The 25,414-nt window shown below is 34.9% G+C and overlaps 1 protein-coding gene across 1 annotated transcript; it reads left to right on the forward strand.

Annotated features, from left to right (window-relative positions):
* The first annotated feature begins 1,031 nt into the window (after positions 1 to 1,031).
* On the forward strand, positions 1,032 to 25,414 carry LOC121024442 (DNA polymerase theta-like). Its single transcript, XM_040466665.1, has 5 exons — positions 1,032 to 1,251; positions 5,104 to 5,246; positions 6,920 to 7,124; positions 7,449 to 7,591; positions 25,202 to 25,414. Exons 1-5 carry the CDS (start codon positions 1,212 to 1,214, stop codon positions 25,397 to 25,399), a joined length of 729 nt encoding a protein of 242 aa, XP_040322599.1. The 5' UTR covers positions 1,032 to 1,211; the 3' UTR covers positions 25,400 to 25,414.

Below are 25,414 nucleotides of genomic sequence, written 5' to 3' on the forward strand. Positions count from 1 at the left end.
GAAATGGGCAGAAAACATGAACTGACACTTCTCTAAAGAAGACATCCAGATGGCCAACAGGCACATGAAAAGATGCTCAATTTCGCTCCTCATCAGGGAGATACAAATCAAAACCACACTCAGATACCACCTCACGCCAGTCAGAGTGGCTAAAGTGAACAAATCAGGAGACTATAGATGCTGGCGAGGATGTGGAGAAACGGGAACCCTCTTGCACTGTTGGTGGGAATGCAAACTGGTGCAGCCACTCTGGAAAGCAGTGTGGAGGTTCCTCAGAAAATTAAAAATAGACCTACCCTATGACCCAGCAATAGCACTGCTAGCAATTTACCCAAGGGATACAGGAGTGCTGATGCATCAGGGCACTTGTACCCCAATGTTTATAGCAGCACTTTCAACAATAGCCAAATTATGGAAAGAGCCTAAATGTCCATCAACTGATGAATGAATAAAGAAATTGTGGTTTATATACACAATGGAATTCTATGTGGCAATGAGAAAGAATGAAATATGGCCTTTTGTAGCAACGTGGATGGAACTGGAGAGTGTGATGCTAAGGGAAATAAGCCATACAGAGAAAGACAGATATCATATGTTTTCACTTTCATGTGGATCCTGAGAAACTTAACAGAAGACCATGGAGGAGGGGAAGGAAAAAAAAAAGAGGTTAGAGAAGGAGAGAGCCAAAGCATAAGAGACTCTTAAAAACTGAGGACAAACTGAGGGTTAATGAGGGGTGGGAGATGTGTATTGAGGAGGGCACCTTTTGGGATGAGCACTGGGTGTTGTATGGAAACCAATTTAACAATAAATTTCATATTAAAAAAAAATATACTAGGGGAGGCAGATTATACTCTAAAAGATAGACCGTGGTGACATAAAGATGTTGTTTATGGTCGTAACAATAGCTTGTAAAAATCTTTAGAAGTTTCTAGTAGATTCCCAGATCCATTTGTAAGTAATCAAGTACAGTATTTTCATTATATTCATTATTTCTTATATTCATCAATATATGTTATTGTAACTTCCTTTTGTTAGGTCTTACTTTTGAGGAGAGGGATATCATTGAGGGAGCCTTCCGTCAAGGTCAGATTCGGGTTTTGGCAGCAACTTCTACTCTTTCATCTGGGGTGAATTTACCAGCACGTCGTGTAATTATTCGGACTCCGATTTTCAGTGGTCGACCTCTAGATGTTCTTACTTATAAGCAGATGGTTGGTCGTGCTGGCAGGAAAGGGGTAGACACAGTAGGTAAGTGAGTTTGATTTTAATTGTAATAGCATTGGTGAAGGACAGTGTCAGTCTACTTGAAATCTGACTGATGCCTGCCAATTGATTTCTCATCATGCTGTATTTCTTTGTTATCCAAAGCACTAATGTCATGTTTTTGGTTTACTTAATATTTATAATGAGTGTAAATTATAATTTTCATATATCATTAGCCATTGATTTTCTCTTAATGTAAAATAAGATTTTCTTTTATATACAGTGAAAATATTCAGTATTATTCTAATCAAAATGATTTATCATATTAGCTAGAAGATGATTTTTAATTTCCAGTATAATCTATTTAGTGCTAATGAAGGGAGTAATTTTCATGGGGTTTTAGTTCTGCTTAGGTGACTGACCTAAGACTTCAAAGGAGGGATACTGAGAGCTGGAAAGTACTCTTACATTTATTTATTTATTTATTTATTTTTTCAACGTTTATTTATTTTTGGGACAGAGAGAGACAGAGCATGAACGGGGGAGGGGCAGAGAGAGAGGGAGACACAGAATCGGAAACAGGCTCCAGGCTCCGAGCCATCAGCCCGGAGCCTGACGCGGGGCTTGAACTCAGGGACCGCGAGATCGTGACCTGGCTGAAGTCGGACGCTTAACCGACTGCGCCACCCAGGCGTCCCTACTCTTACATTTAGGAATAGGAATTTCATATAGCATTATTTTCTCTCTAAAATGGTGCTGGTTCTGAAAACACCTTTTTAGTTTCTTCTGTCAGCAAGTAATGGTAACATTAACAGAAACCAAGCAGAAGTTTTGTCTTAAGCAATGAGGAAGAGTCTTGTTTGAATTAAATATTGAGGTAGCAGCAAATGTTATTACTAACCTGGTAGATAATTATGGGTGTGACAAAATTGTTATAAGTCTTACAACATTAAAGAGCTTTGGGAGGAAGTTCTCTGTCATCTCATCTTTCTTCTCTAGGATGTATTTTATTGACTAATATTATACTGTATGTAAAAAAATAGTTCTATGGTTGCTGAAGAACATTAGGATATCCAGCAGAAAAGGGAAAGTCTTAATGGGAAAATAAGTGGGATAGTCTGGGTGCAAAAAACTGGGTAGTATACCAAGGAAGTGACTATTAGAATAACTTGATTTGTCTGTCATCACATCTGCATTTCAACCATCAGGAAGGGGCGATGAGGAAATAAAGGACACAACTTGTCCCTTAAGGGCACTTCTCAGAAGTTGCACTAAGTATTTCTCCTCACATCCAGTCGGCCAGAACTTAGTCACATGGTTACATTTCCCAACTGCAAGAGAGGCTGGGAAATACAACCTTTAGCTGTGTGGCCATGTGCTCATCCAACATGTAGGAGTTTTATTAAAGGAAAAATGAGAGAATGGCTATGTGTCTCAGCCCCAGTAACAAATGACTTCTCTGTCTGTAATCCCTGAAGGGCCATTGGCCTGCCTCTCTTTTAAGCCCTAAAAATTCTAATGATTAAAAAAAACGTCCAACTCCTTGGATTTCCCCTATTATAGGCATCAAAGAAGTTTATCCTGCTCTGTCTCTTACTTTACCTATAAAATGTGCAGATTACACGTGTTTAGAAAAGGTTGGGGGAAGAGACAAAAACACTCCCTTCCTATTCCTATTTGCTCTTCCCTCTGCCCTTCCTTCCAACTCTAATTTCTTAGTAGGCTCAAACTCTGGAGGGTGGAGTCTAAGTTCATTTTACACAGCTACTCTTCTTTTAGGGTCAGAGGGTCTTTAAGGTGATATAGAAGATAAGGAGATTTTATTTGCCCTGCTATATTCTTAGCTTATACTTCTCTTTCTTATAGGGAAGAATAATTGGAAAGTTGGTACCCTGACCAAATTATCAAGCCTTAAATCAGATTAACATTTAAACAAAACTAAAATATACCACAGTAACTTTGTTTTTGAGGTCTTGGAAACTTCTGAAGTTTTGACTTTGCATAATGCTCCATTTCAGGATGACATATGCTTGCTCAGAACTTCCAGCAAGTGGAGAATGTGTGAATATAGTGTTTCATATCAATTATGAAGATATGCATACTTGGTCATGCTTTTTAGATTATGTAGCATCTTTATAACTTCTTTACATTTTATAAATTATGTTAATGTTCCTAGACAGTTAATGGTGTTTTATTTAGATAACATTTTAATCTTTCTGTGGATTTCTTGGAACCTTCCAGTATAAGAGGTTGGTACTTTGTGCAAAAATAGTGATTTACAAGTCAAATAGTAATAATTGATTTGATTCTAATTGACTTGTCTATTGTGGTATGGATACAACCTCTTCAGACAGATGGGAGCAGGGACCTGGACTGTATATATTGGCATTAATTTTCATAAATCTTGCTCACTTTGAAAAAGGGTTGTCCATCTTGCTGAAGAATTAAAAGCTGAAAGTAGTTTGAATAGCCCAAAGTGGCTTTTTGTATTTGCCACTAATGCTAGTTGATCCATTTTGTAGATAATTTTTTATCTTAAGTTGGGCTATTTTGTAGTGTTTATAAGAGCCAGGTGATGCATTTTATCCAGCTGTTTTTGTTGCTGCTATTGTTTTGTTTGATGGCATCTATCTTTTTGTAATTATATCTAGGATAAACAACAACAGTCATCAAGTTTATAGTCCTTTATCTTTATCTTATCTTGGTTCTCAGTTTAGCAATCAGCTTTAGGAAAGTCTTCTCTCTCCCTAGAATGATTAATATACTCCACCACAATGCCATTTTTAGTTTTCTCTAATGCAAGTTGCCTTCATTTTCCCCCTTACACATCTACTTGCTTCCTTTCCCCTACTATTGGATTCATTTTTGAAAAAAAAATTATCTTTTTTTCTAGTCTTAATTACCATAATAATGGTTTATGTTTGTATAAATTGTACCTTTATATATGTTTATAATGTATAAGTGCTATCACATTTTTATTCATTTGATTGTCACAGTAACCTAAAGCTTTTGATTAGTGAGTTATAATGTAATTTCTAGGTTTCTGTAAATATTTTTGAATTTGTGTTTTCATACGTAACCGGTAATAATTTGCATTTGCATTTTCCTTTATGATTTTCAAAATACCTCTATTATTATTATTATATACTTAATTATTCAGTAAAAACAGTTGCTCCTATGTGGAAGGAAAGAAACTTTTCCTGTGCCTGCTTAGCTTCTATGGCTAGTGCCTGCAAATTAGACTGACAGATGGCAGATTAACAGGAGAAAAGGCATACATATTTTATTTGGTATTAATATTTTAATTTTTTGCATACACAGAGGACTTCATAGAGAACCAGTAAAGACCTAAAGAAGCAGTTAGATGTTAGGGGCTTTATACCCTTTTAACAAAAGGTAATAGAATTGTGAAGTGACAAGACCAAGGAAAAGGGGTTTGAGTTTCTAGAAGTAGTAAATTGTGGGAAAGTAAATATATACTGGAAACTAACAGAAGTTAAGGATTATTTAGTAAGGTTTATGCAGGCCCATCTGGTGCTGCCTTTCTGCATCCAGTGATAAGTGATAAGTGGAACACCTTCACAAAGAGAAATTTATGTCTTAACATCTAGGCAAACAGGGTGAGGGCCAGGAGCTCTTACTGTGTTTGCTACTTCCTAAGTGCCTTCAGGTCAAAATAATCCTTATGCCGAAGTGGCATGTTTTGGTATGGCATATTCTGATCCCCTTCAATCCAAAATTCAGAAAATGAAAGCATCAGCAATAATTTTATGATCATAATAACCACTATCATCTATTACCTTCTTTTTAAATAAGTAAGACAACTTAAATTCTCTTTGGCAGGTATCTTATGGAAATATGTTGGGGTTTTGCAAATGTGCATTTTTTTGGTTATAGGCGAGAGTATCTTAGTTTGTAAGAACTCTGAGAAATCAAAAGGCATAGCTCTACTTCAGGGATCTCTAAAACCTGTTCGTAGCTGTTTGCAAAGACGAGAAGGAGAAGAAGTAACTGCAAGCATGATAAGAGCTATTCTGGAGGTAAGGAAGAGTTCACTAAATTATTTGCTCTTTGAAGCCTATAATATGAATACTTAATGATGTGAAGAAAAATCTTAGCTTTGTGTTTCATTGTGAGATTGTTTATAGTGTTCCCAAGTCTGAATGTCTTCTATTTTATATAGTTATTTCCTGGAGTTTAATACAGCTAGTGCTATGTCAGCGTATTTCAGAACAGTGGATTAAAACCCAAATGCCAGATGATTCTTTTCCTTTTTTAGGTATACTTTATTATTTTTTGAATTTTTAAAAAAGGTGACAAAAATGGACCATAGTTCTTACATACAGATAATACCTATTGACATTAAAATAAAATCAAATTACAAATAGACATGATTAGAAGTTTCAAACAACATGGAAAGATCTAAAGTGAAAAATAAAACTTTCTATTCTGGGTCCTCAAAGGTAACGAATCTCCTTTTAAGTGTTTTGTGTATTCATCCAGAAATTTTTCTGTTCATATACCAGCATGCCTTGCTCTTGGCTTCAGTACTGGTGCTAGGGGTTCTGGTACCTGTGCTCATACTTTTTTTCCTCCCCTTTCGCTCTCCATTTGAAAACAAAAACGAGGGGCGCCTGGGTGGCGCAGTCGGTTGAGCGTCCGACTTCAGCCAGGTCACGATCTCGTGGTCCGTGAGTTCGAGCCCCGCGTCGGGCTCTGGGCTGATGGCTCAGAGCCTGGAGCCTGTTTCCGATTCTGTGTCTCCCTCTCTCTCTGCCCCTCCCCCGTTCATGCTCTGTCTCTCTCTGTCCCAAAAATAAATAAACGTTGAAAAAAAAAAAATTAAAAAAAAAAAAAGAAAACAAAAACAAAAACGAAAACACACAAAAAAAGGAAAGTAACTGATAACATAGGGTTGGTAAGGATATAGAAAGTAGGCATTCTCATATACTGCTGAAACTCTTTTGGGAGGGCAACTTGGACATATCCACTAAGATAAAAACAACAACAATGCCAAAACAGAACACATAGCCATTTGCCAGTAGATTCACAACTAAGAGTTTTACTTAGGGATGTATTTGTGAAATTGCATAAAATTAAATGTACAAGAATGGTTATTATGGCACTATTGGCAATAAGAAAAAACTGGAAACAACCAAAATACCACAAATACTAAATAAATCTTGGTAAAACTATGCATTGGGGTCATTAAAAGGAGTAAACTCTGTTTAGGTTGATTTAGTATGTTTTCAATCTGTATTAAATGGAAGAAGTCAAAGGGAAAATTAGTACACTTAATTAGTATATTTAATATAGTTGTAGGAAGATGATGTCCACAAAACACAACTCACTTCACTTTTTCTACACCCATTCCCATCCCCCTTCTGGGTGGGGAATATTCAATACTAGCATTCCTATATGCCCACATGTTTCAGAAGGAAGGCTATGTTGTTAGTTCCTACATTTCAGATAGATAGTGATTCATTTATTTTCATTTATGAGAAAATGTATCTACTTTTAAGGAAACTTTTGATGTTGTCATTAGGTGTTATCTACATGTATAACAAGTGATAATGGAAGAATTAATAAAAAGTCTCTACGTTAAGATGCTGAGAATATTTTAAGAGAACAAAATCACTTCATTTCTTTTATATCATAAGGGCCTGCATGTCTTATTAAAAAGTTACAGAAAATTTCAAACCTCTTATATCAGATAATAGTTGGTGGAATGGCAAGTACATCACAAGATATGCAGACTTATGCTTCTTGCACATTTTTGGCTGCGAGTATGAGAGAAGGGAAGCTGGGAATTCAGAAGAATCAAGATTCTGTTCAACTTGGAGCAATTGAAGCCTGTGTAATGTGGCTGCTAGAAAACGAATTCATCCAGATTACTGAAGCTAGTGATGGAACAGAAGGTAAGTGTGACTTAATTACAGTATACACTTTTTCATCTTTGCTGACTTTATAGTGCTTAGTAAAAGGAAATTGACTTTTCAAACACTATAAAAGGAAACCGGTTTTTCGAGTGCTATATAAACTCATTTTTAGTACTTAGTGTTGGATTTAGCAACATCAGGCATTTAGCATAGAATCTGCTCATAAATATGCATACATTGGGCAAAAGTCTGTTTGTAAAATTTATCAGAGGCTAAAACGTAAATTATAGAGTACAGAAAGACAGTGTTTTATTTAATCTTTAACATTTGATACTTTATTTCCCTTCTCCTGCCCCCAACCAGGAAAAGTGTATCATCCAACACATCTTGGTTCAGCAACTCTGTCTTCTTCACTTTCTCCAACTGATACTTTAGATATTTTTGCTGACCTCCAAAGAGCAATGAAGGGCTTTGTTTTAGAGAATGATTTGCATATTGTTTATCTGGTAAGTTCTATTAAGTTTGTGAAAATGGGGAGAAAATACTTATATAGAATCCTGAACATCTTGGGAACATCTTGTTTGTCTTCTTTAGGGTAGCAGTGGTGGAAATAGAGTACAGGTAAGAAGAGAGTTGTTTTAAAGTAATAAGCTAAATGTTATAGTGACATTTTAATTTATTTGTCTACTTTTTTCTCTAACCTTTCAAAAAAGCATTTGAGGTGTTTTATAAAAAACATATTTTACAATATATAAAAGAATAGTAAAGTATAATGAAATATCAGGAAATTGAAAATAAGATCATCATATAAAATTCAAAGGTTTGTACATAAACATGCATGCCTTTAAGTCATGTACAGTTCTTGTAGCCAACTTTGGTTCTGAGTTTTCTAGCAACTACAGCAAACAGGAAAGCTTGATTAGTCTCAATATTGATAAGATAAACAAAACCAAAAAAATGAGGAAAAGGGGTACCTGGCTGTCTCAGTCAGTAAAGCATGTGACTTTTGATCTCTGGGTTGTAAGTTCGAGACCCATGTTGGGTGTAAAGATTACTTAAAAAAGTAAAATCTTTAAAAAAATAATTAGGAAAAATGTTGCTTTTTATTGCATAAGAGAAATTTAGTCCTAAAAAGACACTCAGGGTCTTATATTCTTGAGAAAATCTCTATAATAAATGCAATAAGGAATTTTAAAGGCTTGTATATATTAGATAGTCTTTTATAACTATTTCTTATAACAAAGATTTTGATAAAAATTGAATAAAATAGGGTTTGAGATTGTATTCTCTGGAAAGAACCTGGCTAAAAATATTTTGTCAATTAAGAGCAGTCATAGGAACTGACATAAGCAAGATGGCGGAATAAGAGGCCCCTGGTTCTAGTCTCCATAACAGAAATATGAATTAGTAACTATTTACAGACGAAAACACCTTTCTAAAAATCCCAGAACCTGGCAGTTAGGCTGAAACACATTCATGGAGCACAAAAACTGAGAAAAGCCACATTAGAAGGCTAAGAGCAGTGGTTTCACTTTGACAGTGTTGCCCCTCCCTAATCCAGCACTGTACCACACTGGGAGGAAATCTCTGGGCCTACAGTTTCTCCAGTGAGAAAAAGAGAGCTTGGGGTTGACATCCAGCTTCCTCAGCATTCTGGAGTGTTGCCTGGGAAGTCCACTTCTGTCTTACCTTATGGGGAACACTAGGGAAATAGGCAAGGCTAGATTACCTGAGGAACAATATGGGAGGTAGGGCTCACAGGGATTTGTGTGTGGATTAGTGATGGCACTGCATCCCTCCTGGCCACCTTGCCCAATCAGAGAGCCCAGCAAATGGCTCCACCCACTTGTGCCAGATTGCTGCCTGTTTGACCAGAAAGCAGGGTGAACAGTTAAGCCCAGCTAGGATTCCCAGGCAATGGCCTGACTGCAGAGCCCAGCCTGTACCTCTGCCCTTGCAGGTAACCAGTCCGACACCCCTACCCAACTGCAGAGCTCATCTTGTGGCCCTGCTGGAGCAGGGACTCTGAACTGTAGAACACAGCCAGAAGTCCTGCATGATCACAGGGTCCATCCTGCAGCCCCATCCAACTATGGAGCACAACCTCTGGCCACACCTGAACACAAAGTTCAGTTAATGGCACCACCTATCCAAGGAGTCTAGTCTCTGGTCCCGTCTGGCCAGAGAGCCCAGCCAGTGGCCATGCCTGTCTGCAGAGCCCAGCTAACAGTCCCACCTGATCAGGCAGCCCAGGGAGTGGTCTTGCCTGAATGCAGGGCTGAGCCAGTGGCCCCACCCAACCAGAAACTCTGGCATCAAACCTTGCCCACCCTCCTGTGGGCTCTACCAGCTGGCCTTTGAGAACCTAGTTTGGGCTGACTAGTGAAAATCTTTCCCTATTGAAGCAAACCTGTAAAGACTAGAAGAAGTGACTGCTTCCTCAAATGCACACATACCAACACAAGGATACAAGAATAATGAAGAATCAAGGAAATATGGCACCACCAAAGAAACTAGTAAAGCTCCAATAACCAAACCTAAACAAATGGAGATCTGTGAACTGACTGACCAAGAATTCAGAATAATCCTCTTAATGAATTTCAGTGAACTACAATAAAACACAGATAGTCAACCAAACAAAATTAGGAAACAGCACATGAGCAGAATGAGAAATTCAACAAAGAAATAGAAACCATCAAAAAGTAAAACCAAACATGAATCCTAGAGCTGAAGAATACAGTGGGTGATGTGAAAAATTTAGTAGCTTCAAAAGTGGACTCAGTCAAGGAAAAGAAAAAATCTGTGAACTCAAAGATATTATGCTAAGTGATATGTCAGAATGAGAAAGACAAGTATCATATGATGCCACTCATAAATGGAACAAAAAAAGAATAAGCAAACAAAAAGCAGAAATAGATCCTAATTAAAGAAAGCAAACTGAGGGGGTAGGGTAGGGAGATGAGCAAATTGGGAGAAGAGGAGAAGAAGACACAGGCCTCCAGTTGTGGACTGATTAAGTCACAGGAATAAAATGTAGAGCATAAGGAATACAGTCAATGATATTGTAATAGTGTTATAATAAGACATGTTAACTATACTTGTGGTGAACATAGCATAATGTATAAACTTGTTAAATCACTAAGTTGTATACCTGAAACTAATGTAATGTGTCTACTATATTAAAAAAAACATAAAATAATGAGTTAATGGATACACAAAATAAAAGATGTAAATGGTAACATCAATGACCTAAAACATAAGGGGATAGAGAAGTAAAATTTTGGAGTTTGTGTATGTAATCAAAGTTAAGTTGTTATCAGCTTAGAATAGGATGTTATAACTATATACAATGGAACATCATTCAGCTATCAAAAAGAAGGAAATTTTGCCATTTGTGACAACATGGATTATCCTGGGAGGGTATCATATTCAGTGCAGTAAGCCAGAGAGAGGAAGGCACATATAATATGATATCACTCACATGTGGAATTTGAAAAAGTTGAACTCAGAAATATTGTTAAATGGCAGTTGCCTGGTGCCAGGGCATGGGGAACATAGGTAGATGTTGGTCAAAGAGTACAAACTTTCACTTATAATATGGATAAGTTGTAGGAATCTAATGTAAAAAATGGTAATTATAACTAATAACACTGTATTGTATACTTGGAATTTGTTTAGAGAGTAAATCTGTTCTTACCACAAACACACACAAAGTGGTAACTGTGTCAGGTGATGGATGTGTTAATTAACTTGATTGTCATATTCATTACACAGGGACACATGTATCAAATCATCATATTATACATCTTCAATATATCCAATTTCATTTGTCAATTATACTTTGATAAAGCTTGGGGGAAAGGGGCAGATACATATATTTCGATAAGCAAGTGAGTGGTGGGAGCATAAAATGAAATTCTCAGAGAATTAGGAGGGGTGGGGTGCCTAGCCAGCTCATTTGATAGAGCATGCAACTCTTTATCTTGGGATTGTGAGTTCAAGCCCTACGTTGGGCCTAGAGAATACTTTAAAAAAATAAAATAAATCGTAAAAACAAAGTTAAATAGAATTAGGAAGGCTTATCAGGAAATGCATTTAAATAAAAAACAGTGTTGAGGTGAACAGAGGGGAAATGCCAAAACAAGGCCATTTTTTCTTCTTTTAGTGAACAATTGTAATACATGGGTGATAATATGCTCAAAGTTCTGTGCCTGAGAATGTGGCTAGGAAGAATCTCAAAGCCAGTGTTATAAGTTACCTGCCACGGCCTTAAAACTGTCTCATTTATCATACAGTGGATAAGATTATCAGTTCTAGGGTCAGACTGCCAGTTTACTTCCATGAAAATCAGATTGAATATAAGTCATTAAAATAATTGCTAATGAAATATGTGAGACAACTGTAAAAACTGTAAAAAAGTTATAAAAGTCAATATGGGAAAGAACTAGAAGGATACTGCTCACAGATTATTTTGCATTTCTCTTTTTTTTTTTTTTTTAATTTTTTTTCCACGTTTTTATTTTATTTTTGGGACAGAGAGAGACGGAGCATGAACGGGGGAGGGGTAGAGAGAGAGGGAGACACAGAATCGGAAACAGGCTCCAGGCTCTGAGCCATCAGCCCAGAGCCCGACGCGGGGCTCGAACTCACGGACCGCGAGATCGTGACCTGGCTGAAGTCGGACGCTTAACCGACTGCGCCACCCAGGCGCCCCTTGCATTTCTCTTTAATATCTAACTACGCTTGGCCAAAACAGAAATTGAATTTCAGTGTATTGTGGATGTGGTCTACATAAGAAAGCAGTGATAAATTCTAATCAGTAGACTTAGACTCAAAACAAAAGGCCTTGACCTTAGCTCAAAATGTGGCAAGTTAATATACATTTATGTTTTAAGTTAAATAAAACCTGTAGTTTTCATATACTATTTTATTTTTTGAATATTTAAAACATTTATGTGATTCAAAAGTCAGAAGTACATCAAAAGGATGTACCTCTACTGACCTTCATAGATAACTATTTTCATTAGTTTTTAATACACAGACACACCTTGGCAATATTGCAGGTTTGGTTCCAGACCACTGTAACAAAGCAAATCAATGCAGTAAGTGAGCCAAATGACTTTTTTGGTTTCCCAGTATATATAAGTTTATACTATACTATAGTCACTATAGTCTATTAAGTGTGCAATAGCATTGTCTAAAAAAATGTACATACCTTAATTTAAAAATACTTTATTGCTAAAAAATGTTAAGCATCATCTAAGCTTTCAGCAAGTCATAATCATTTTGCTGGTGGAAGTTCTTGCCTGGATGTTGATGTCTGCTAATTGATCCAGGTGGTGATTGCTAAAGTTGGAGGTGGCTGTGGCAATTTCTTAAGAATAAGACAACAATGAAATTTGCCAATGAAATTTGACTCTTTCACAAGCAATTTCTCTGTAGCATGCGATGCTGTTTGATAGCATTTTCCCGACAGTAGAGCTTCTTTCAAAATTGGAGTCAATCCTCTCAAACTCTGCTGCTGCTTTCTTTATCAACTAAGTTTATGTCACATTCTAAATCCATTGTTGTCATTTTGATGGTTCTCACAGCATCTGCACCAGGAGTAGATTACATCTCAAGAAACCACTTTCTTTGCTCATCCGTAAGAGGCAACTGCTTATACAAGTTTTATCACGAGATTGCAGCAATTCAGTCACATCTTCAGGCTCCACTTCTGATTCAGGTTCTCTTGCTGTTTCCACCACAACTGCAGTTACTTCCTCCATGGGAATCTTGGACCCATACATTCATCCATGAGGGTTGGAAGTCACTTCTCTTAAACTCCCATTGATGTTAAAGTTTTGACCTCTTCCCATGAATCATAAATGTTCTTACGGCATCTAGAATGGTGGAATCCTTTCCAGAAAGTTTTCAATGTACTTTGCCTGGACCCATCAGCTGTCTTTAACAGCTATAGCCTTATGAAATACAGTTCTTCAATAATAAGACTTGAAAGTCAAAATTACAGTTGGCTCTTGAACAAAATGGGTTTGAACTTTGCAGGTCCACTTATACATGGATTTTTAAAAAATAAATATAGCACAGTACTGTGTATTTTCCTTATGATTTTCTTAACATTTTCATTTTTCTAGCTATATCATAAGAATACAGTATATAATATAGCATAAAATATGTGTTAATTGACTGTTTCTGTTATTGGTAAAGCTTTCCGTCAACAGTAGACTATGAGCAGTTAAGATTTGGGGAGAGTCAAAAGTTATACACAGATTTTTCCACTGCATTGGGGTTGGTGCCCCAACCCCCACATTGTTCAAGTATTATCTATACTTCAAGATCCATGGACTGTAGAATGGATATTCCATTAGGAGATAGGAAAACAACATTTATCTTGTACATCTCCATCAGAGCTCATGAGTGACTACATTGTCTGCAGTAATTGGAAAGGAATCTTTTTTTTTCTGAGTAGGTCTCAATAGTAGGTTTAAAATACTCAGTAAACCATGTTGTAAACAGATGTGCTGTTATCCAGGCTTTGCTATTCCATTTACAGAGCACAGGGAGAGTAGATTTAGCACAATTACTAATGACCTTAGGATTTTGGAATGGTAAATGAGCACTGGCTTCAACTTCAAGTCACCAGCTGCATAAGTACCTAACAAGAATCATCATGTCCTTTGAAACTTTGAAGCCAGGCATTGACTTGTCTTTAGGTATGAAAAATCCTAGATGGCATCGTCTTCTAATAGTAGACTATTTTGTCTCCATTGAAAATTTTTTGTTTAATGTAGCTATGTTTATTAATGATTTTAGCTAGATCTTCTGGATACCTTGCTGCAGCTTCTATATCAGCACCTGCTGCTTAACCTTGCACTTTTACATTATGGGGACTGCTTCTTTCCTTAAACCTCACAAACCAGCCTCTGCCAGTTTCCAGTTTTTCTTGTACAGCTTCCTCTCCTCTCTCAGCCTCTCAGAATTGAAGAGTTAGAGCCTTGCTCTGGTTTAGGCTTTGGCTTAAGGGAGTGTTGTGGCTATTTTGATCTTCTATCCAGGTCACTCACTCTTTCTACATATCAGCAATAAAGAATGTTTCACCTTCTTATTTGTGTGTTTACTGGAGTAGAACTTTTAATTTAAAAGTTCAAGAACTTTTCCTTTGCTTTCACAACAGAGCTGCTTGGTGGAAAAGGCCTAGCTTTCAGCTTGTTTCAGCTTTCTATATGCTTTCCTCACTAAGCTTAATCATTTCTAGCTTTTGATTTGAGAGATTTGGGACTCTTCCTTTTCATTTCAACATGTGGAGGCCATTGTAGGGTTACTAATTGGCCTAATTTCAATATCGTTATATCTCAGGGAGTAGGAAAGCCCTAGGAGAGGGAGAGAGAGAGAGGGTAATGGCTGGTCAGTGGAGCAGTCAGAAGACACACAATATTTATCAAGTTCACTTTATTTATCAAGTTTATTTATCAAGTTTTATATGGGTGTGGTTAATGAGACCTTAAAATAATTACAATAGTAACATCAAAGATAATTGATCATCGATTATCATAGCACATAAAATAATGAAAAAATTTGAAATAAACTGTGAAATTACAAAATATGACCCAGAGACACAAAGTGAGCAAATGCTGTTGGAAAAATGGTGCCAGTAGACTTGCTCAAAGCAGGACCGTCACAAACCTTTAATTTGTATTAAAAAAAAAAAAAAGACAATATCTGTGAAATGTAATAAAGTCTATAAAATAAGAAAGTACTATATCTCTTGTTTTATAAATACTAGCAAGCACATATATGTATTCTTACTTTACCTTACTGTAAGTACACTGTATACATTTTTTTTGCACCATCTTTTTTCCTTAACAATATATCTTGGAAATCACTCTGTCAATTTATGGAGATTTTCAATTCTTTTTTAAAATATCTGTATAACTCCATTGTGTGTGTATACCATTATTTATTCAGTTCTCTGTTGATGGACAGTTGGGTTGTTTCCAATATTTTGTTACGGCAAATGATGCTACAGTGAATAACTTTGGTGCATATATTATTTAGTTTTGAGGGAGGTATATCTTTAGGGAAGACTCCCTAAAGAACAATTGTTTGATAAAGTATAAAGGCACATGTGATTTTGGTTTTGTAAGATTGCCCTCCATAAGATTTGTATCACTTTTCAATTTTACCAGTGCTATATTAGGGTAGTTATTTTTCCACAACCTGATGAATAGAGTATATATATTGATAAGCTTTTATACTTTTAAGTGTATTTTTAATTTATATTTTTAAGTTATGAATCCATTTGAACATTTTTTCCATCTGTTTAAGGACAGTATGCTTTTTTCCCTCCATGAATTGTCCATGTCTTTTATTTTTCTATTGTGTTTTATTCTTTTTCATAAGTTTTTAAGGTTGTTTTATATATTAGGGAGAATAGTGCTTTGTAGTATAAGTTGAAAGTATTTTTATCCTAGTTTTTTAGTTGGCTTTGGCTGTGTTTATTGTGTGTTTTACCTCACATTTTTAAAAAATGTTGTTGAATTTATGAACTTCTGTATCAGCAAGAAATGCTTTTCTTGATCTAAGATTATAAAGGAATTCTCTAACATTGTTCTTCATGTAATTGTCTGATTATGATTCCCTTCTTTTGAGCTGTGTTCCATTAGAAGTTTATTCTAGTACAGTAGTCACCCCTTATCCATGGGGGATACATTCTATGTGCCATGGGGCACTACTCTCCCTAATATATAAAACAACCTTAAAAACTTAAGAAAAAGAACAAAACAGAATAGAAAAATAAAACACATGACAATTCATGGAGGGAAAAAATGGGGGATGCATTCCAATACCATCAGTGGATGCCTGAAACCCAGATAGTACCAAACCCTATGTATATTATGCTTTTCCCATACCTACATACCTTTGATAAATTTTAATTTATAAATTAGGCACAGTAAGAGATTAATAACAACAACATAACAAAATAGAACAATTATGTAATGTTATAAATCTTTTGTGAATGTGATCTTTCTCTCAAATTATTTACTGTATGTACCCTTCTTGTGATGATGTGAGATGATAAATTGCCTATGTAATGAGATGAAGTGAGGTGAATACTATAGACATTATGATGTAGTGTGAAGCCACTATTGACCTTCAGATGATATATCATCTGTTATGGACCATGGTTAACTGTGGATAACTAAAACCACGGGAAGTGAAACCAACAGATAAGCAGCAGGGGAGACCTACTGTATATGGCTTTTCAATTTTACCTTTCTTTCATGGTGACATTCTGCAGTCACAATTTCATTTATTAAAAGGTTTATTTACACACAACGAATGAAAAAAATTTCTTTAGCTTTTATCTTTACTTTTTTCCCCATGTTTTATGTACTAATTTGCATTTTTTATCTGGATATTTTAAACTTACATTTGGTTTTGGATGTATATCTGCCTCATTTGTCAATCTGACAACAGACCAATTTTACCAATTTGTACACGAGTTACCCTGTTTTAATTAAAAGCTTTTCTTGTATGTTTTATCTAATGGGGTAGAGTTTCCTTCATTGCTCTCCTTTTTCAGTGTTCATACGCATTCTTGCTTGCTTGCTTTTTAATGTAATGCTTAGAATTAACTTGGTATTTTCATTGGTATTGTTAAATTTACACATTGTCATGTAGGAGAATTGACATCCTTCTTTTTTAGACTGATTGGTCTTATTCATGAAGAGACATGTTTCTCTATTTCTTTAAGTCTATTTTTGGGCTTCCAAGAATGTTCTGAAAATTTTCTCATGTAGAAGTTGAATATATATTTTTAAAATAGCTTTGTGTAATATGGTTTATATAGCATACCATTTAAAGTATAAGTTAGTGGGTTTTAGTATATTCACAGAGTTGTGCAATTATCACCAATATCTAATTTCAGAACATTTTCATCACCCTAGAAAAACCCTGGTTGCATTAGCAGTTACTCTCAAATTTCGTCTAGTCTCCTCATTCTCCCTTAGTCCTAAGCAACCACTAATGCAATAGTGTGCCTTCTGTTTTATAAACTTTCGTATTCTGGAAATTTCATATAAATGGGATCATATAATATGTGGTCTTTTATGACTGGTTTCCTTCACTTAGCATAATATTTTCAAGTTTCATCCATGGTATAACTTATATTCCTATTTTTTCTATTTTTTAAAAAAATTGAGTATAGTTGACACTTGATGTTACATTAGTTTTAGGTATAGAACATAGTGATTCAATAGCTCTGTATGTTTTGCTATGATCACCACAAATGTAGCTACCATCTGTCACCATACAATGCTATTACAGTACCATCGATTACATTCCTTATGCTGTACCTTTTATTCCTGTGACTTATTTCATAACTGGAAGCTTGTATCTCCCAATCCCCTTCATTTATTTTGCCTGTCCCTCTCCCCCTTTGCCTCTGGCAACCATAAGTTTGTATTCTGTTTTTATAGATATGATCCTGCTTTTTGTTTGTTTATTCATTTGTTTTTTAGAATCTAGATATAGGTGAAATCATAGGATATTTATCTTTGACTGACTTATTTTGCTTAGCATAATACCCTCTAGGTCCATGCGTGTTGTTGCAAGTGGCAAGGTCTCAAACTTTTTTATGGCTAAGTAGTATTTCATTGTGTATACCACATCTTCTTTATACATTCATCTATTGATGAACACTTGGAGTACTTCCATTTCTTGGCTATTGTAAATAATGCTGCAATAAAGCATATATCAGTTCTTAAGTTCTTTATATTGGAGAATAATATTCCATTGTATGGATATACTACATTTCTATCCATTCATCAATTAGTGGACATTTGGTATGTTTTTGCTTTTTGGCTATTATTAATAATCCTGCTGTGAACATGCATGTATAAGTATATCCCTAGGAGTAGAATTGCTGAATTATGTGGTAACTTTATTTTTAACATTTTGAGATTTTTCAAACTCCTCAAAAGCATCTGCGTAATATTACATTCCCACTAGCAATGTATATGAATTCCTATCCTTCACATCTTCTGCAATGCTTGTTTTTATCTTTTTTAATATATCCTTATGAGTGTCCACTGCTATCTCATTATAGTTTGGACTGCATTTCCCTAATGGCTAATGATGTTGAGCATCTTTTCATGTGTTTATTGATCATATGAATATCTTAGAAAAATATTCAGATCCTTTGCTATTTTTAAATTATTTGCTATTTTAAATTATTTAAAGTATTGCTAGTTTTTATTATTGAGGTAAGTATTCTTTATATATTCTAGATACGTCTCTTATCAGACATAAGATTTGGAAATATTTTCTTCCATTCTGTGGGTTATCTTTTCATGTTTTTGATGATAATTTTCGAAGCACAGAAGCTATGGATTTTGATAAATTTATCAATTTTTTTTCTTTTGCTGTCATATCTGGGAATCCACTGTATAACTCAGTGTCACAAGGATGTACTCCTGTTTTCTTGAGTTCTATAGTTTTATCTTACATTGAGACATATGATCCACTTGGACTTTTGTGACTGATGTAAGTTGGGAATCTAACTTCATTCCTTTGCATGTGCATATCCAGGTGTCTCTGCACCATTTGTCAAAAATCAGGTGACCACAAATGTGAGGGTTTATTTCTGGGCTTTCAATTCTGTTTCAATGATATATATTTATCCTTATGCTGATACTGTACTTGAAAAAAATGTTTATTTATTTTGAGAGAGAGAAAGAGCACAGAGAGAGCACACTTGAGTGGGAGAGGGACAGAAAGAGAGGGAGAGAGAGAATCCCAAGTAGGTTCTGTGCTGACAGTATGGGGCTCGATCCCACAAACGACGAGATCATGACCTGCACAAACCATGAGACCTAAACCATGACCTAAGTCGAAATAAAAAGCCAGACGCTTAACCAAACTGAGCCACCCAGGTGCCCTGATATTGTATTGTTTTGATCAGTGTAGTTTGGTAGTAAGTTTTGAAATCAGGAAATGTGAGCCCTCTAAATTTGTTTACTTTGAAAAAAATTTTGATCATTCTGGGTCACTTGCATTTCCTTATAAATTTTAGGATCATCTTGCCAATTTCTGCAAAGAAGCCCACTGAGTTTTGATAGGGATTGTCCGAAGTTGTTGGTCGTTTTGGGAAATATTTTCATCTTAATAATATTAAGCCTTATGGTCGATGCAGATAGTTCATTAATATCTTTCGACATTTTTACAGTTTTCAGAGTACAAGTTTTTTTTTGTTGTTGTTGTTGTTAAGCTTATTCCTAAGCATTTTATTCTTTTTGATGCTATTGTAAATTGAATTTATTTCTTAATTACATTTACAGATTATTTATTAAAGTATACAGAAAAAACTGTTTTTTGTACATGGGTCTTATATCCCGTAATCTATTAAGCTTGTTTATTCATTCTTACAGTACTTTTGTGAATTCTTGAGGATTTTTTATATACAAGACCATGCCATCTGCAAATATAGTTTTGCTTCTTCCTTTCAGTCTGGATGTCTTTCCTTTTCTATCTTTTCCTTCCTTCCTTCCTTCCATCCATCCTTCCTCTTCCTCCTTTCCCTTCCCTTTCTTTCTCTTCACTTCCCTTCCCCTTTCTTCCCTTCTCTTTTTTCTTTTTTTCCTTCCTTTCCTTTCCTTTCCTTTCCTTTCCTTTCCTTTCCTTTCCTTTCCTTTTCTTTTTTCTCTAATTTACCTAGCTGGAATCCAATAAAATATGGAATAGACATAGCAACCACATACATATTTGCCTTGTTCCTTATCTTGGGGCAGAAGTATTCAGTCTTTCACCATCAATCTTGATGTTAGTTGTGGGTTTTTTGCAGATGGCTTTGTTGAATGCTTTTATCATGAGAGAGTGTTAGATTTTGTCAGGTGCTGTTTCTGCATCTGTTGAGATCATCATGTGGTTTTTTTTGTCCATCTTATTGATATAGTGTATTATGTTAATTGATTTTGAGATATTGATCTTGGATTTTCTGGGTAAATCCCACTTGGTTATTTGTATAATACTATTTATCTGTTGCTAGATTTGGTTTACTGAGGATTGTTGCATCTATACTTATTAGATATATTGGTCTGTAGTTCTCTTTTCTCAATATGACTTTGTGTGGTTTTAAGGAAGAATTTGTGAAAGATTTATGTTTCTTATGTAAATCTTTGATAAATTTTACCAGTCAAGCCATTTGGGCCCAGACTTTTCTTTTAAGTAAATTTATTACTAATTCATTCAGTTGACTTCTTATAGGTCTATTCATATTTCCTGTTTTTTCCTGAATCAAGTTTGGTAGTTTGTGTGTTTCCAGGAATTTGTTCATTTTATATAGCTTCTCTAATTTGTTGGTATTCATTTCACATTATTTTCTTATAACCTCCCTCCTTTTTTCTCTGTACATTCAGTAATGTTATCCCTTCTTTCATTCCTGACTTTAGTAATTTAAGTCCTCTCTCTTCATTTCTGAATCAGCCTAGGTAAAGTTTTTCAATTTCATTCATCTTTTCAAAGCACTGTTAAAAGTATTTAAACAAGGAAGCCATTAGATTGAGGTGGCTGTAATGCCTTGGTAGCTTACATAAGCAAGACAAAACATAAGCCAGAAGCAGTGCACTCAAATCCAAGAAATTGAAACTTGAGAACAACCAATCACAAACAGCCATTGAGGCTTTCCCAAGTAAGGCAAGTGCTTAAGCTATAACCAGTCAAATAATTGCTTTGCTTTGCTTCAGCATCTTCTCTATAAAAACTTTGCTCCTCCCCCTGTTAGTGGAGGGCTTCTAACCACCTTTGGTTTGGCACTGCCCAATTGAAATCAATTTATGCTCAAATAAAATCTTGAAAAATTTTATGTATCTCAAGTTTGCCTTTTACCAGAACCAATTTTTGTTTAGTTGATTTTTCTTTTATTATTTTTGGCTATTTCATTAATTTCTGCTCTTTATTATTTTCTTCTTATTTTGGCTTTACATTCTTCAATTTGCAATTGTCTAAAGTTGAAGATTAGGGTATTAGTTTCAAACCTCTATTTTTTTAATAGAAGCATTTATAGCTATACATTTCTCTCAAAATACTACTTTCACTGCATCTTCTAAGTTCAGTACGTTATGTTTTCATTTTTTATATTCATTAATTTTAAGGTACTTTGTAATTTCTATTGTGATTTTTTTCCCTAACCCATTGTCATTTAGTAGTTTCTTGTTTAATTCCCACATTATGAATCTCAAACATTATTTGTTATTCATTTTGAATTTTATTCCATTCTTAGGAAACATACTTTGTGTAATTTAGTGTGTGTATGTATATATATGGTTGTGTGTGTGTGTGTATATATATATTTATATATTTTATAAATACATATTTATATATATTTATATATATTATATATATGTGTGTATGTATATATATGGATGTGTGTGTGTATATATATATATATATTTTAAGATTTTAAGATTTTATATATATATGTTAAATATATTTAACATATATATATATATATATATTTTAAGACTTTATTTTTAAGCAATTTCTACACACAACATGGGACTCAAACCCACAGCCTTGAGATCATGAGTTGCATGTTCCACTGACTGAGGCAGCTAGGCACTACTTTTATACATTGAGGCTTGTTTTATTGCCTGCATATGGTCTATCCTGGAGAATGTTCTATGTGAATTCAAGAACAATGTGCACTCTTCTCTTGTTGGATGGAGTTCTACAGATGTCTGTTAGGTCTAGTTGATTTAGAATATTGTCTTAGAAGACACAGTTGATCTTCTGCTTAGTTCTATCCAGTTGAAAGTTAGGGTATTTAAGTCTTAAGCTATTATTTTTTAATTTCTCTTTTCATTTATGACAAGTTTTGTTCCTGTATTTCAGCACCCTGTATATATTTATAGTTGTTTATATATACTTGATGGGTTGATCCTTTTATCATTATAGAATGATCCTTTTGTTTTTATTAATGTTTTTGAACAGTCTATTTTATCTGATATTAGTATGGCCACTCTGGTTTATTATGGTTGTGGCTGGAATTATATTTTCTCTGCCTTTTACTTTTGACCTTTTTGTATTTTTGTATCTATGTCTTCTATGGACAACATATAGTTGGATTCTGGCTTCTTATCCAGTCTGTTAATTTTTATTATTTAACCCATTCACATTTAATGTTATTATTGATATAGTTGGGGTAACATCTATGTTTTGTCTCTTTATTTTCTATATATCTTATGTCTTTTTATGTCCTCTGTACTTCTTTTACTGATTTCTTTTAATTGAATATTTCCTAGTATAACATTTTAATTTCTTTAATTAATTTTTCTCTATTTTTTTTTTTTTTAGTTATTCCCAGTGGTTACTCAAGGAGTTATAATATAGCTTAAAATTTATACTAACTGGGGCGCCTGGGTGGCGCAGTCAGTTAAGCGTCCGACTTCAGCCAGGTCACGATCTCACGGTCTGTGAGTTCGAGCCCCGCGTCAGGCTCTGGGCTGATGGCTCAGAGCCTGGAGCCTGTTTCCGATTCTGTGTCTCCCTCTCACTCTGCCCCTCCTCCGTTCATGCTCTGTCTCTCTCTGTCCCAAAAATAAATAAACGTTGAAAAAAAAAATTTATACTAACTTAGTTCCAGTGAGATATAGAAACATTATTCTGGTATAGTGTTATTTTGATGTGCTATTACTGTTATATGTGTATATCTATATGTGTTACAAACCCAGTAATACATTGTTATAGTTATAATTTATGTAATTTTATGTCTTTTTAAATGTTTATTTCCTTATTTTGAGAGAGAAAGTGAGCAAACAGGGGAGGGGCAGAGAAAGAGGGAGGGGGAGAGAGAGAGAGAGAAAGAAAGAGAGAAAGAAAGGAAAGAAAGAAAAGAAAAGAAAAGAAAAGAAAAGAAAAGAAAAGAAAAGAAAAGAAAAGAAAAGAATCCTAAGCAGGCTCCACACTATCAGTGCAGAACCCCATGCAGGCTTGAACCTGTGAACCATGAGATCATGACCTGAGCCAAAATAAGAGTTCGATGCTTAACCAACTGGGCCACCTAGGCACCCCAATTTTATGTCTTTAAAGAAGGTAAGATGAGAGAAAAATGTATATTTATTGTTACATTAAAATTCGTATTTAAGATTTGTGTTTTTCTTTATTCCTATTGTTTTTAGTTACTATCTTTTGTCATTTCCTTATCCAATACAGTTTTGCTCTGTTAACTCTAAACAGAGCAAAGAGAAATTTTATTTAAGTAAAAAATGAATTTTATTCAGGAATAGCAGAGGAATTGCAATTTGGGACAAGCAAACTATGGTGAACCATAAGCAAGTCTGAAAAGACAAAGGAGGGTCAGCTTTTATTATGTTTTAGGAGGAAATTAGGGAGTGTTTTGTTTAGAACAAAAGTGTACTGGAGAAGAACAAGAGTTTGAGTTTGTGGTGGTTTCTGATTGGTTGTAAATGGTAGTTAGTATGTTGTCACTGGAGCAGAGAGGGATCTTCCTTCCTATTTTTAAAGACAGGAGATACAATTCCGATTTGAAAAGTTCTCTCCCTTGTTGACATAATTCTTCCTTCTTCCTGCTGGTTACGTAGGCTACAATGAGTGGTATGGGCTTAACAGCTCCCCCTTCAGGGCTTCCCTGATCCATGGTAAGGGAGGTTTTCTTCATTTAGTTTCACAACTCCCACATGTCAACCTTTGGGCTGTTATTGCCAAATGTAATGCATTTTTATATGTTACATACATGTCATTTTATACAGTTGCTTTTTAAATCAGGAGAGGGAAGGAGAGGAAATATGCAATAATACTGTCTTTATAAGTATCTACATAACTACTTCTATTGGCACTTTTTGTTTTTTGTGTGTGTGTGGAATTAAAATACTGTTTTGGGTCACTTTTTTTCCAACCTGAAGAATTTTCTCTAGTATTTCTTATAAGGAAAATCTGCTAGAAAAGAATGTTTTTAGTTTTTGTTTCAGTGAAAATGCCTTTATGATGCCTTTACTTTAGAAAGATAGTTTCCTTCATGTAATATTCTGGGTTGATGTTTTTTTTTTTTTCTTTCAGCTGTTAGAATATATCATTTCATTGCATTCTAGCTTTCATTGTTTTGTTAAGAAGTCAGCTCTTAATCTTATTGGTTTCTCTTGTATATGATGCATTGTTTTTCTGCTGCTGCTTTCAAGATTTTCTCTTGTTTTTTTACATTTTTACTATGATGCATCTGGGTATGGATATTTTTATGTTTATCCTACTTGGAGTTCACTTAGTCTCTTGTTGCACATAATAGTTCCCACATTTCTCTGAGGCTCTGTTAATTTTTCCTTCCCTTTTTTCTGTCCTCTCAGACTGCATCGTCTCTATTGGTATATCTTCATGTTTGCTGATTCTTCTGACAGCTTGCATGTAGTATTTAGCTCTGTAGTAAATTATTTATTTCAGTTATTGTACTCTTTACTTTCAGAATTTCCATTTAGCTCTTTTTTTTTTTAATCATTTCTTTCTCTTTACTCTTATTCTCTTCTTGCTGAGACATTGTCATCATACCTTCCTTTACTTCATTTAGCATAGTTTTCTTTTGTTCTTTGACTGTATTTGTATACCTCGAAGTCTGGCATTCCCAAATCTGGAACCTCTTAAAGTTCTTTTGCATGTTTTTCCCTTGTGTTTGGGACACACTTTCCTGTTTCTTTGCATGTCTCATAGTTTTTATTGTTGTTGAACCCTGGATATTTTAGATAATATATTGTAACATTTGTGAATATTGATTCCTTCTTTCCTTCCCCCCTCTTTCTATTCTCCTGATTCTTTCTTGGAAATCATAGAAAATACTTAGGATTGTACTTAATGTAAGGACATTGAAATTAAAAGTGTCTATGATTAAAGTTCTTGGATTTGGTAAAATCCAGTTTGTATGCTCAGTGGTCTCTTTTCTTTTGGTTGTGACTCGTTTGTAAATAAATGAAGTTTCCATATAAGTGAGGTATTACCACATTTAGAAATTTTTCCAAATGCTGAGTCCTTTATTTTTAATACAAAGTTTACACTTATAGTTTTGTTCCTTTTGTAATACATTTATTTAGCTAATGAATGATATTTCTTTCTTTTAGGTTACACCTATGTTTGAGGATTGGATCACTATTGACTGGTATCGATTTTTCTGTTTATGGGAGAAGCTGCCAATTTCTATGAAACGGGTGGCAGAGCTAGTGGGAGTCGAAGAAGCGTTCTTGGCTCGCTGTGTGAAAGGAAAAGTAGTAGCCAGAACTGAGAGACAGCATCGCCAGATGGCCATCCATAAAAGGTAAATATCAAGGAGTCTA

This window comes from Herpailurus yagouaroundi, unplaced genomic scaffold (assembly GCF_014898765.1).
Source record: "Herpailurus yagouaroundi ecotype Mexico unplaced genomic scaffold, PumYag 64847, whole genome shotgun sequence".
Lineage (NCBI taxonomy): Eukaryota > Metazoa > Chordata > Mammalia > Carnivora > Felidae > Herpailurus > Herpailurus yagouaroundi.